At 41.6% G+C, this 13362-nt stretch overlaps 1 protein-coding gene across 4 annotated transcripts in view; it reads left to right on the plus strand.

Annotated features, from left to right (window-relative positions):
- LOC307257316 (SH3 and PX domain-containing protein 2A-like) overlaps nucleotides 1-13362 on the plus strand; it is a 58356-nt gene that overhangs the window by 12161 nt on the left and 32833 nt on the right. For 3 of the 4 annotated variants that reach the window (XM_080036506.1, XM_080036507.1, XM_080036508.1), the window contains exons 2-5: nucleotides 1475-1555; nucleotides 6619-6694; nucleotides 7525-7601; nucleotides 8575-8666. In XM_080036506.1, the coding sequence (XP_079892632.1) occupies nucleotides 1475-1555; nucleotides 6619-6694; nucleotides 7525-7601; nucleotides 8575-8666 (326 nt within the window). Of the gene's footprint in view, nucleotides 1-1474; nucleotides 1556-6618; nucleotides 6695-7524; nucleotides 7602-8574; nucleotides 8667-11906; nucleotides 11924-13362 lie in introns of those variants that run through there. The other variant, XM_080036509.1, reaches the window with a different exon arrangement.

Below are 13362 nucleotides of genomic sequence, written 5' to 3' on the forward strand. Positions count from 1 at the left end.
GAGTTGGGATCAATTGCATCATCCATCTCCTGCTGAGAGAGGCTCCCAGAGGCCACTAAACATAGGGCACAGGCGCTCCCTTGGGACAGGACCCGGAGGTGAGGTTCGACTTGGAAGTCCCCAAGAGGGAAGAAGAGGAAGAAAAAAAATCTCATTATCTATGAGCTAAGCAACTGAAAATGCTTATCCGGTCTGAGAGAGGAAAGAAGCAACCCTTTGTCTTTTGTCCCCACTGTTCAAGTGTGACTTCCTTCCAGGGACTCATGGCACTGCATGGCAACTAATCCTTGTTTACATACATTGCCACAGGATCATTTCTGGAGAGATGAGTTCATATAATAACAAGTCTTTCGTTTTTTCCACTCCTGTATAGACAAGTAAATATTTAGTAAATTATGTGACTATATATCACCAGTCACTGGAATTGAATGCAGATGAGCCTACACAGAAATTTGCATTTGAATCCGCTGTAAAGAATGTAATCCTTTCGCATGAACTTGCAATGGGCTCACGAGGTATCAGTTATGTTTGTTGTAACCATCACAATCAATTCCTGATGTTACTGAGTGTTACATAAGAATGACATCATAAAAGTGATTGATTCTCAGATTGGTTTATGTTGCATAAATAATGACATAAAAAGGGTTGTTGGTTCTTTTGGGATGTATCTTGACCTCACACACCCTCACTTTGAGCCAAACTGAGCGTTTGGTCTTGCTGTCTGTATCCAATTAGCAAACTGCTGGAGAACTCGTTCTGCCTTGCTACATACCCTTTCTGTAACGAACTGTGTGGAGAAAGCATGCTGCATTTCAAACTAGTAACTGATGTCCTTGCAGATTGCCACCATATTTGTAAATGCTGCTTTGGAGCCTTGTGCTTACATGGAACTACATTATGTGCAGTCACCTCTGTCCAAACCTCATGGCACACACAAAAGTTTGTTGGCCCTGTATTGTTGAGGCAAGTAGAGAATTTACTTTGGAAAAAACTTCCGTCAACAGTGTTTGGTTCTGATAATTACTGATGTCTGCCAAGGAAAGGATATTGCCATTCCAGTTAACACTTCCAGCCCTTCTTCCTTCCTGTTGATAGACAGACATGCTGTACGTTGTTGACATAATGGCAAGGAACTGAAATGCAACTTTGCAGGTTTTTGTTGTCATGACTCAAATGATCAGTACATTTTAAAACCACTACATTCAAACAGCTTCTATAAAAAACAAATGTGATTCATTATACATGGATTTAATGACATACTACTTTAAATCTATTGCCCCTTGATGGCTTTCTAATGTGTGATGGAAACAGACCAACTTAATGAGTTTATTTGACCTTTGGCGACCTTTTGAAGTTAAGTCCAGAGAGAATGCACTTTGTGTCATTTGTGGGAGTCAAGCTTAAGCGGTGCCGTGGCGTCTTTGACAAAGTGACTTTGTTCCTAATGGGCCTCTTTTTGTTTGTGCTTCTCTAGGTGTACCTTATCAACGTCACTTACTCAGACTCCACTTCCCATATCATCTACAGGAGATACAGCAAATTCTTTGACCTACAGGTATGGTAAACCCCCTAAATACTATTACTGTCTCTCAGTAAAGCTTTGAGCCTTTCAATTGTGTTTTGTGAATGGCAGTATGTCTTCTTCATATTAAACTATGTGAGGCCAGTTTGACCTTTTGGTCACGTCTTTCTGTTCAGCTGCTCAGTCAAAGGTCTTATTGAAGGCTACCCAGAGCCTGCTTGAAAAAAAAAGAAGGGAAATGGGGGAAATCCAGTCTGGCAGATGCAGGAAGGAAAACACGACCTCAGTTAGAATGAATGTAGAATACAGCATGGGGCAAAGTTATGCCTCGGGATTTTTTAAGGGATTAAGTGAAGCTCCTGCATTTCCTATGTTCTGGAGAACGCTTGTTGTCGATTTTCTTTTGTTGTCAAAATCAGTGAATGTCTCTAAATAATCCACTGTCTGTATGTACTGTGTGTGTGGCTAAAACAAATCAGGGGTTAACACAGAGCCTAGGCTCTGTAAACTGGCATGTTAACAAAGGGTATAACAAAGGTGGTCCACCATAGCTAGCAACATGCCAGTTTACAGAGGCTGTGTATTAACACTTTTTTTCAGCACGCACACAGTTATCGGATCATGAGGAGATATCCATTGATTTTGACTCAGTGATGTTGTCCGCAAGAGTTCCCCAGCATCGCTGACTACATCTTTAAGTTTACATATCAACCAGACAGGCGGGCTAGCTTGTCTATATTGTATATATACTATTATATAGTTAGTTATACCATAGTTAGTTGTTTGTTAGAAGGATTGTAACAGCTACGTAGCCTAAGAAACAGTGTTAGGGGTTGAAACCTAAAGAGACTCTGGTCTGGGCTCGTCTCTGATAACCCTCTCTGCCAGATTGCGCTCTACAGAGGAGTGGCTCTGGTGGGCTGGCTGTGTTAAAGGCAGCAGAGGAAACCCTTTGTTCTCTGGTCTCTTGCTAATAGCCAGGAACATTTCTACCCTGGTCTGTTGGATGGAAACAGAGCTTCTCTCCTGTCTCTGTAAACATTAGTCTTGTCACAGATCCCTGCTGCCGGGGTGTGTTTGTCTGGCCACAGCAATCCGTGAAGAACAAAAAGTCTGCAGCTGTCCATACAAGAATGGGTGGGGACAGCGTGTTTTATTAGTCCCTATATGAACATATAGGGGAAAGATGAAGTGTCTTGAACTCGGCACACTTGCATACTATAAGAATAATTTTGGATTGAAGAGTTGTGAAAATTAGACAAAAGCCTTTTCCAACTACTGGGTGAGATAGCATGTTAGCAGGTTGCAACTGTTATTTTTGTTTAGTTTTGTTGTGATTATAAGTATAGCCAGTGAGCTCTTCGAAGAGAGTATGTAAAGTAGTTTATGTAATGCAAGGGCCAATTTATGCAAGGAAGTTGTGACCAGGAAAAGGTTGGGGAGGGGGGGGGTGGGGGGGGGGGGGGGGGTGGGTAATGAACAGTTTTGGAACATTGGAAGAAAGATGCTTTCCCTCTGAACTTTAGATAAGATTGCTATTTAACTGAGACTGAGTTGTCTCCTATGCTGGAACTTAGCCATTGTTTGTGCGTCTGCCAACTGACACCTACGATCTTTGCACATCCCTGCATAGTTCTCTGTCTTCGTAGGACAATTGCCTCTTTTGTGTTCACTAGAAGGTGACAGAGAGAAGTGCATTTGATGAACAAGGGGTTTGACAAATGTGACCATGATCTCATCTCATAACGATTAATTGAGAATTCAGAAAAGCCAAGTAAGGTCACAGAACAAGAAACGCCTTTTAAACAGAGGCCAATTATTCATAGCATTTGCACCATCAGACCTATTCAGCTGGTTGTCAACAACATGCAGCTTTGCGTTTTGTCTTCTAAAGATTAAGTATCCATTTTCATTACCAAATGGATGTCCAAAAGTGCACTCACTGCTAATGTTTCAAACCTCTCCCATGCAATAGACATCACTCATAACTGCTCCTCTGGGAAGCTTATCTGCCTCCCTCTTAGCGTCTCATCTGCTGACCTCAAGTGAAGCCTGTTCTTTGTAATGCATGTGCAGAGTTAAGCACTTGGACTCCTTGTTTTTAAAGACATTTGTTTTCATGTTGAATACTGCTGAGCCTTGAATTCCATTCCATCAAGCGCAGTTTCTGGACTCAGAGGGAAATGTTTTTTGACCCGCATTTGTTTTGACGTGAGCAGAATTGGTCAGTGTGTCAAGCAGAGTTTACCGCCAGAGAGAAGGGAGTGAGCCCCCTCCCCTCACCTCATTATTCAACCACAGCGATGGAGAGAGAACATGGGTCATAGCCTTCCACAAGGGGATTGTGTTGTGTGCAAGCAGGCCTGGTTTCCTTTTGGGCAAAAACCCGCTTAGTTGTCATTATTTTTGGATTGGGGGATTTGGACTAGGTCAGCTCTACCCAGTCTGTGTGGAGATTTGTCTGGCCTACATTCCCAAACAAAATATGTGTCTTTCACAGGGTTATTTTTCTCCTGAAACTGACAAAAACGTACGAGTTAGCAGGCAAAGGAGGGACGTAAAAGTGCTGCACTGATTTAGATTCAGAATTATTATTTGTTTTCATAGTTTTCAGCCCCAACTGTCGCCGACTCATGTGATGTCACTTGAGGCAATTTGTCAGATACAGTCCCACACAGTTCTCTCCTCTTTTCATATACATGTGTAGTATACCTGTAAACCAAATTCAATGTGTCAAGTCAGTGTTTCGGCAACTCATTAGTACTAGGAGGAGACATTTCTGATAATGATGACTTGGAAGCTTTCGTAACAACAACATGCATGATACATCTGTGACAGAAAGCACTTGCATCACAATCTCTCTGCAGTAAACAAACTGTCAAGCAGCATGTTTTCCCACTCAAACACTCCTCCAAACTCCCCCCGTTTCCAGATTCCTATCAGAATGGGTTGTTTGTCTGTTTCTCAGTGCAATGTCTCTTTGTCTGCCCCCCCCCCCACACTCCTGTGAGTGCAATTAAGTTTAAATGAAGATCATTACAGTGCACAGAAGCTGTTTGGGTTACTCCCAGCACCATAATTCATGTCCACAACCACAATCTTATTGTTCCATAATAGAGATATGTTTGAGACAGTGTTTATTGCTTTTTCTTTCCAAGGACTTTTTATTCACAACACTGATAATCATGTGTGTAAGAAGAAGAGACTGGGAAACTCCATTACATCATAGCACCTGTTCCCACATTGACATGTTCATTTTTCCAGTGGGAACACTTGGCTTAGTACCCTGTGTAGAGTTTAGGGATTAAGTATAGTGTAAGTACAGAATCCCGGGTCCGTGAAGCCACTGAAATTAAAGGTCTATGAAATGTGAGACATTTTCACCCACCCACAGGTTTGTTCCAAGTTGTTTCAGGTCTGTTGTCATAGAAACAGCTTTCACACCTGTCCCGTTGAGCTGTGAGTGTAGCCAGGCATTGATGTCACCACAGCTCCTTGACTTCGACCTGGTTCCTGAATGTGTTGAGTGAAAGCTCCCATCTTAGAGGAAGTATAAGTGTGTAGATACAAGTGTGTCAGACAAAAAAAAACGGTTGTTACATTAAATGGGTGTTTTGGGGGCTTACCATGTAGAATTGTATTATTGCCAAAGTATTATACATAGAAAAAAAACAGCCTGGTTTGTTTACATATAAGATTTCTTGCCTTCTCAGTTTTTTTAGGATAGCACAAAGCGCACGTGTGTTGTGCATGTTTAAGTGCAGGTGTGGTTAACCATGGCTGTACTTAATACTCAGCTCTTTTACTTTGCCCCTTTAACCACAATAATGGTTGGGGTCCTCTTCAAAAGAACCCATTTCTTGTCAGCTGTGTATATTCTTAGGTGTATTGGGGGGGGATCCCACACCCCTAGATACATTTTGAGATTTAGCAAAGGCAGCAAAAGAGCAGAAGAAAAAGAGACGACCACAAGAGGAGACACCAAACCACCTCTTCCTTTTTAGAAGTCCTACAAACAACTCCTCCATGCCCAGACAGAGTGGGTCCAGCTTTACCCTGCAAACTTGATTCTGTGTGTCCACCTGGTTGTTTTTGGCCTGGTTTAGACCCAGACCTTAGTCTCCTCAGCCTTGTTCTCCTCCCAGATGAGTGTGCTTCAGTTTGACTTTGCTGTTCAACGGAGCACATCTGGAACAAGGCGCGGCAGAGCGAACAAAGGCGCGCCACCATCTGGATGTTTTTTCCCCGAGCTTGCTGTAACTGTAGGATGCTCTCCTGTGTGTGTTAATGGCATACACTGCCATGATTTATTCAGAGAGGAAACCAGAACCTCTTGTCCGCCATACAGACACACACTTATCACATTTGCGACGCATGTTTTCTTCAGCACCCGACTAAACATGCTCATACATCATACAGAGCACACCACATGTTCCTCGTAGACAAGGGACAGATGCACACACAATATACATGTATTGGAGGAGAGAAGCCTGCTGAGACAGCTGCAAACTGCTACTTTGAGAGTAATTGTTTTATGTTGTCATCATAAAAGACTCGGCACAGTATGCTTGTATCATTTAGTTCTGTTTCGAGTTATATATCTTTCTATAGATTTTATCAAGTGGTAACATCAAAGGGATCATTATGTCCTATGATCGCTTTCTAAGCTCCTTAAGTAGAACTTGCTTTTAACTTTTTTTCCAGATAAGTGTGGGTGATGTAACCTTGTCTGCTGCTTCAGAGATCAAAGTGAAACTGTTTGTGGTTACACGACACAGTAGCTTTTCAGTCCATATGTAATTACATCCCGTGTTGGAGTCATGTACCGTAACAAGGAGGTTGACTGTTCCAGGAGAGTTTGCGACCCCCATTTTTGTTTCCGTTCTCATCTCCGATTCCTCCACTTTTAACTTTGATAGACTGATAAACTTGTGGCAGTTCATGCGGTTTAGCCATCAAGCAGTCACACCATAATGATTGTGCGCCATTTCAATTAGCATTCATTGTTGCATAGCAGGCAAAAATACGGGTTTTTGAGATGTGCTGCACAACACTTGTTTGTGTCACTCTTAACTTTTTCCTTTTACTTTTTGCAGATGCGAATCCTCGACCAATTCCCAATTGATGGAGGACAGAAGGACCCCAAAAAGAGGATTATTCCCTTTTTGCCAGGTGCTGAACACGATTCACAACAAAACATCAAATCTATTTTTAGGTTTTTAATCCAATAAAATCCAAGAGTTCTAAACTTTCTTTTTGTATAAACAAAAAGAAAGTCCTTCGACATTTTCGCACACAACAGATGTTTGTTAGTACTCCTACATACTCCATACCATGGCCTACCACATTGCATTGTGTTATTAAATGCCGTACTCCACCCATGCCACATCAATTTTTGGTGTGCCAGGGCAGTAGGAGGCTAGCAGAGAGAGGGATTTGTCTAATGTGATAAAGTCATTGTAGGGCAGCGCAGAGGCGAGCAGTGAAGAGGTCCTTTGTTAAGACAAGCTTTACTGCTCAAGTCTGGCCAGAGCTGTTATGATCCCTCTGAAAGCCCAAGACCTTACACATCAGCATGCACAGTGCTTTTAGACACTGACATTAGCAGCCACTCTCCAGAGATAGTTATAAAAGCCCAGGACTTTTACAGGGCGAAACCTAACTTTTTACAACTGCTCATTAATGTTGAAGTTTAGTAGACTCTTTGGAGTTCTTCTGTTTATAAAATCAACTCTTCATTATTTAATATGCATGTACGCTACTTTTTCTTTAGTGTGTCATGTCTAATAAAAGAGCCAAATGCAAATAAACACTAAACTCAAAAGGAAGGGCTTTGGAGAGAGACTGTACATGATAAATGAATGGGCGAAAACCTTAAAATATTATATTCCCACCTGCCATTTAGGATCAACATCATATTGATGATCTGAAGTTTCAGACGCTACATTTAAAAAAAAAAAAGATCATTTATGTACCACTGACACTGCTCTGCCTTTCCTCAGGTAAAGTCTTGTTTCGCCGGAGTCAGATACGAGAAGTAGCCGTCAGGAGGCTGAAGCACCTGGATAATTACTGCAAAGTAAGAACAAAGGGCTGGGTTTCCCACAATGACTCCAGGACTATACTGTGACAATGCTCTGCTGCCTGCTCCATAAACAATTTGCCACCGTGTTTCCGGGCTTGGCCCTCAGCATTTATCTCCCCCCCCCCCAACCAGCCTCAACAGGAAAGCAACTGCTCTATCTGCGCTGGTCACTTCCTGTCACCAATGTAAATAGTTGTCAGCCAGCCTATGAAGGATAGGAGGAAAACAGGGGCACACAGGGGTAACACGGAATCTAGAGAATATACGGATGAATCAGCAGACTTGGAGTGTAGTTGTAGCGAGTGCAGACTGCTACCTGGAGCTCTTGCGTTCATCTGGTCAGAGAGGGGAGAGAGAGAGTGTGAGTGAGTGTGAGTGTGTGTGTGTGTGTGTGTGTGTGTGTGTGTGTGTGTGTGTGTGTGTGTGTGTGTGTGTGTGTGTGTGTGTGTGTGTGTGTGTGTGTGTGTGTGTGTGTGTGTGTGTGTGTGTGTGTGTGTGTGTGTGTGTGTGTGTGTGTGTGTGTGTGTGTGTGTGTGCGTTGCAAAGTGTTTCAGCAGTTTTCATTTAGGGGTACAAAGGTTCGCTGTGAAGGTCAGAAAGCTTAAAGAGAACAACACTAGATTACTTGACTAAATAATGAAATGTGCCTTTAAGATTTATTTTTTTCAGAGGGCTGAAACATCACATTTTGAATGTGTATGCAGCTGAGACAGACGGTGGTAACACTACATCACCTCTGTGTTTTTCCCTTTGTTTTAACCCTCACCGTAAGAGCTCAGTCATAGCCTTCTTCCTTCCCCTCCACACCCTCTCTCCGCATCTCCGCCCCGGTCCTCTGCTCTGACTGACTGTACGATAACTAAGTGTTGTAAACGGACATTCAAACCAAACTACTGCATTTAAAAAAAACACACGTAACCATTTAAGTATGTATAGCTTTCATCGCTCCCTTTTCTCACTCCTACAGAATCTGTTGAAGCTTCCCTCCCACCTTTCCCAAAGTGAGGAGGTACTCAAGTTCTTTGAGACCACGTCAGAGGATCTCAACCCTCCCAAAGAGTGAGTATCTTTTCAACGCATACAAATCATTGGGCTATCAATGTCATGAGATGAGATACACTTTATTGTCATTGTATTGTCAGGAAATTGGGAGTGCCAACTGAAGGTGCATTAGAAATAGTTTCTAAAAAACAAAAAAAAATAGCATTAGCATTATCTCTGTTATATAGAACAGTTTGATACCAATCGAATCCCTCCGAGGGTTCGTCACACAGGCCACAGCAGCGGACTGTGTGTGTGTGTGTGTGTGTGTGCGTGTGCGTGTGCGTGTGCGTGTGCGTGTGCGTGTGGGGTTCAGCAGCTGGAGTCTGGAGGACTGGATGTCTTTCACCCGCACTGACCTGTCTTGATCCAGAGGCTTTGCAGTGTCTCAGAGATGACTGATTGAGGCTGGTTGAGAGGCACTGCATTTTATTAATCATGACTTCTGGGCGCTGACACCTGAACCTTCAAAAGAAATGCGTAAAGGATCAGCGGTGTCAGTGAAAGTGCAGCTGAGTTCAAGTCTCTCGGAGCTAGATAAAACTCTCCGGCTCAGTCATTCATCATACTCAGTTCAAAGTTGCGTGTGGGAGTAATTGCAGACCGGCTGCTAGATGACTTTTTTCTCGTCTGAATTCTTCTTTGTCCTTTTGATTTATGTTCAGTTGAAGTACATCTGTGACAGAATCCCTCCCCCCCACACACACTAAGATATGGATTTTAACTCCTCAAATATACGCTTCCCAACAACACATTCAAGGAGAACAGTGTGGTAGAGTAACATCTTGAGTGGTCTCTGCACTAGCAGGCCTGGCTGCTTTACCTCTAACCCCCACCACCCATACATGTTAATCCCTCTTCAAAGTGAAATACTCCCCCAGTCTCCCAGACAGGCCAGTTGCAGTTTAAACAGAGATGTCCAAAAGACGCGCCACACAAGTGCTCAGGTCACTCACTACTACTGGGGGAATCTGGACCATTACAAAATAACTTTTTAAGGTTGTTAATCTGTTGTTTTGCAAGTTTGCCACATCGCAAATAAATTAATCTTGTGACGCAATGAGGTACGCTGGATAAACATTAATTGTTAGTGTTTAACTGTTTATATTAGGTTGGGGAAAAGGACTGTTTACAGCCGTAAAGTTTCCACATACTTTGTGAGCTGTTTCATTACATTTTAGGCAAAACAAGGAATGAGATGTTTGGAAATAATTTGAAAACAGCTTAAAGGATAACAGATTTTCTATTTAGGGGATAATGGCAGAGTTCAACAAAGTCCCTGCTGCTCCTGTCAAGTAATATACGTACGTAAACAAGTACTGGCTGTATAAAACACAGTTAAACCTTTATCCAATCAGCCTATCATGTATCTATTGCTGTGATGAACTAAAATGCCAATCATACTGGTGACATTCTTTCCACCATAAAACATGATTCAGATCCATTTTACTGCTATTTTTGCCATTAGTCTTAGAGGTTACTAATAGCCATGAGCTATAAGCACCAGCAGTGAGGCAATGACATTTATCTGCCACTGCCATCTATCGGCCAACAGATGACACTGCAAACATTTCTGAAAAAATAAAAAAATAAATTTATGTGACATTGCTCCATCACAAGAGGGAGCCATACAATAAGCTGAGACACATTATCATGTCGCACTGATATGAGGCAGATGTTGCATGTGGGCACAGAATGAGTTAACTAACTGAGTTTTTGATAATAATTGTTGACAGACAGATGCACAAAGACTACGCAAACAGTTATTTCTCTATCTCTAATATCCTTAATGAACCTTACTATTTATAATAAACCACAATACTGATAAATACGTCAACATTGTTACGTTGGGATAGAGTAAGCTGTTTTTTAATCATGAGGAAAGTTAGTGGCTCGTGAAATTAGCTGGAATAACGTCTCCTCTAATAACCCCTCAGGTACAAACACGTCAATATCAAAAGGTCAAAAATAGTTTCAATTGAAACTATGACATCAGTCTATTAACATTATTGAATATTTCACAAGAAAAGAAAACTTTTGGAGAAAAACTTAAAGACAATTCAATAAAAAATAGACATCACAATACATTTGGAGAATAAAAACATGTTTTTCACAACCGTTCACATCAAACCTACACACTGGGTCCTGATCGGCACAAATGACTGTTTATGGTCCATGTACTGTAGATGATATTTAATGAAAGTGTTGATATTTCCCTTTGATAATGAATGCTCCAGGCCAGGTATGAAATAAGTATGCAAAGTTTTAGTCATCAATCATTCTTTTCAACACTGCAGCGTTAAGTTGACAATGATGCAGATTTGAAACACCATTCGTAAGGTGTTTTTCTAAATTGTCAATGTCAGCCTCATGTTGCTGCTTGTTTATTAAAAAACTATCTTTCACCACCCCCATCTGCAATGTGACTTTGCTTTGTGCTATATTTTTAGAGTTTTAATAAGTGAGTTAAACTTAAAAAAAAAAAAAAAACCCTGTGGGGAAATTTGTCCTCTGCATTTGATCCATCCTGTGTGCAGCCACAGCGCAGCGCCTGGATACCATCTGCACTTCTGAGGCCAAAAAACTTGGTCAAGGGCAACGGCACAATTTAGAATTATTCCTGTAGGCAGATGCATATATCAATCTTCTCCATGGCATCATCCCAATTTTAAATTAAATTTTAGCTTTCATGCAGCCAAATCAATTCAGTTTATGTTTTTCTGATCTGAAAGTTAGTTGGGGTTTTTCGGTTGCACTGTAGTCTTGCTCTACATCTAGATTTGGGAGTCTGAGTATATGGGACCCAACATACTGACACAACATGCAAAAATCAAATCAAAGGATGAGACCTTGACCCCATAGAGGAAAATGCACCTCTATGGACACAATTGAAAATATCAGTGTTTGCTGAAGTGTACTTCCTGTGCATACATCAATACAGTCAATTCAAGGCCAGTGGGCCTCATACGAGATAATTTTCATATTCCTATCCTAAATCTATCTTTGTCCTCAAAGTTTTCATCAGACAAGTGTTCCAAATCCCGCCTACTCGTTAACGGGTGATCATTCGGGAGATTGCATCATTGACGTGATCAATGCCCGTAAAATATAGACAGAACAATTTTCAAATGAAGAGCAAAGCGGTCCATGAGTAATATGAGAGGCGGTCACGGGGGATGTGACTGTCATGGTGATATTAGAATTGCCTGCAGTAGGGGACGATACACTGGGGTGCAACAGAGGGAGATAGCAGACGGAGACCTGCATAGAGAACGGTATGATAAACATTTTTTTTTAAGTAAATTGTCAAGCCATGATGATGATCTGGTGAACAGAATCTTTATTTTGCATTAAGTTTACCTTGGTTATATGTTTTATTTCAGTCAATTGAATGAGGGAATTTATGAATGAAACTTTATTCAGAATAAAGCATTATGAATTCCAGTCTTTTGCCTTTTACATGACTCATACAAGCCAAGTAAATAACATAGGTCACAAACTCTCTTAATCCACTCCTAAGTGCCACATAACAACGAAACTATGTGTCTGCACTGTACCAGGAAACCCCTTTGTGCGCATCATAGCTGCTCTGAGGTAGTTTGTCATCAATATTTTTATACGCCTTTATATCACATAACTGCAGTACTTGTTAGCTACTCCACACCCTGTAGACTTGTTGAAAACAACCTTGACAAACGAGAACCGCTCGTGTGACTCTGTGTGAAACAGGATTGCGATGTTGACATTTAGCATCCACCACAGCGTTAGCTCTGCAGCTTAAGATAAGAACAATCTCAACCAGCGAGCAGGAAAAGGGGGAAAAACCCTCCTTGCTGACAGACACCAGAGATCAAAACACCATCTCACTTCATTCAATGGGTCAAAGGACTTGCTTCTGGTGAGTCATATTCACATGACAGAAATGACTGGAAATCTACAGAATGAAATCAATTCATTCAAAACAATGATCGTACTGTTGGTAAGGAACTAGTAGTCGAAACACATTCCTCATTGAACATGGTGCAGCTACTGTGGACTCCTTTCATAGGCATGTAATGAAAAAAGTAAACACACACACAACTCATTAACATTCACGCCTTCATTTCCTGTAGGTTTACTGTCGACTTAATTACAACTGCAGTGCTCCTAACCCCCTAACCTCAACCAAAAAACTAAGTCTTATCGCTAGAATTTAATGATTAACCTTGTAAATTTTGTCCCCAAATGGGAGACGAGTCCCCACATTGTGAACGTGTAAACGCAACATGATTAGTCTGACTACACAATTATGCATTTTGATTTATAGGAGAGACAATAACGTTGTTTGGAAGGCTTTATTTTACAGCCTCATTTTACATCAGTGTTTTACCACTGGGGAAGTTATTAGTGGTTTATTCGTGGTCAAAGTAACATTCTTTCATCCTGACATCAATGTGTAATCAGGAGATTTGGGCCCACACTTTTACTGCGCTTGTGTGGGGATTTGAATACGCAGCGTTAATTGGTTTCTCAAGGATGTACACAAAGCAACTCCTACTGCACCTTCTCTGTGCGCTGAAGCAGCCCATCCTCTCTATCACAATGATTTCCTGTTCAATGATGACGACCCTTTGACCCCCGAGCTTGAGGTGACTCCTGTGGAGGTTAATCTAAGGCCAGCCAGGAGTGTCTGTGTAATGTATACACATGCAGCAGGGCAGGCACTTCAGTCCTC

This window comes from Ammodytes marinus (assembly GCF_949987685.1).
Source record: "Ammodytes marinus genome assembly, chromosome: 11".
In the NCBI taxonomy this organism is placed as follows: domain Eukaryota; kingdom Metazoa; phylum Chordata; class Actinopteri; order Uranoscopiformes; family Ammodytidae; genus Ammodytes; species Ammodytes marinus.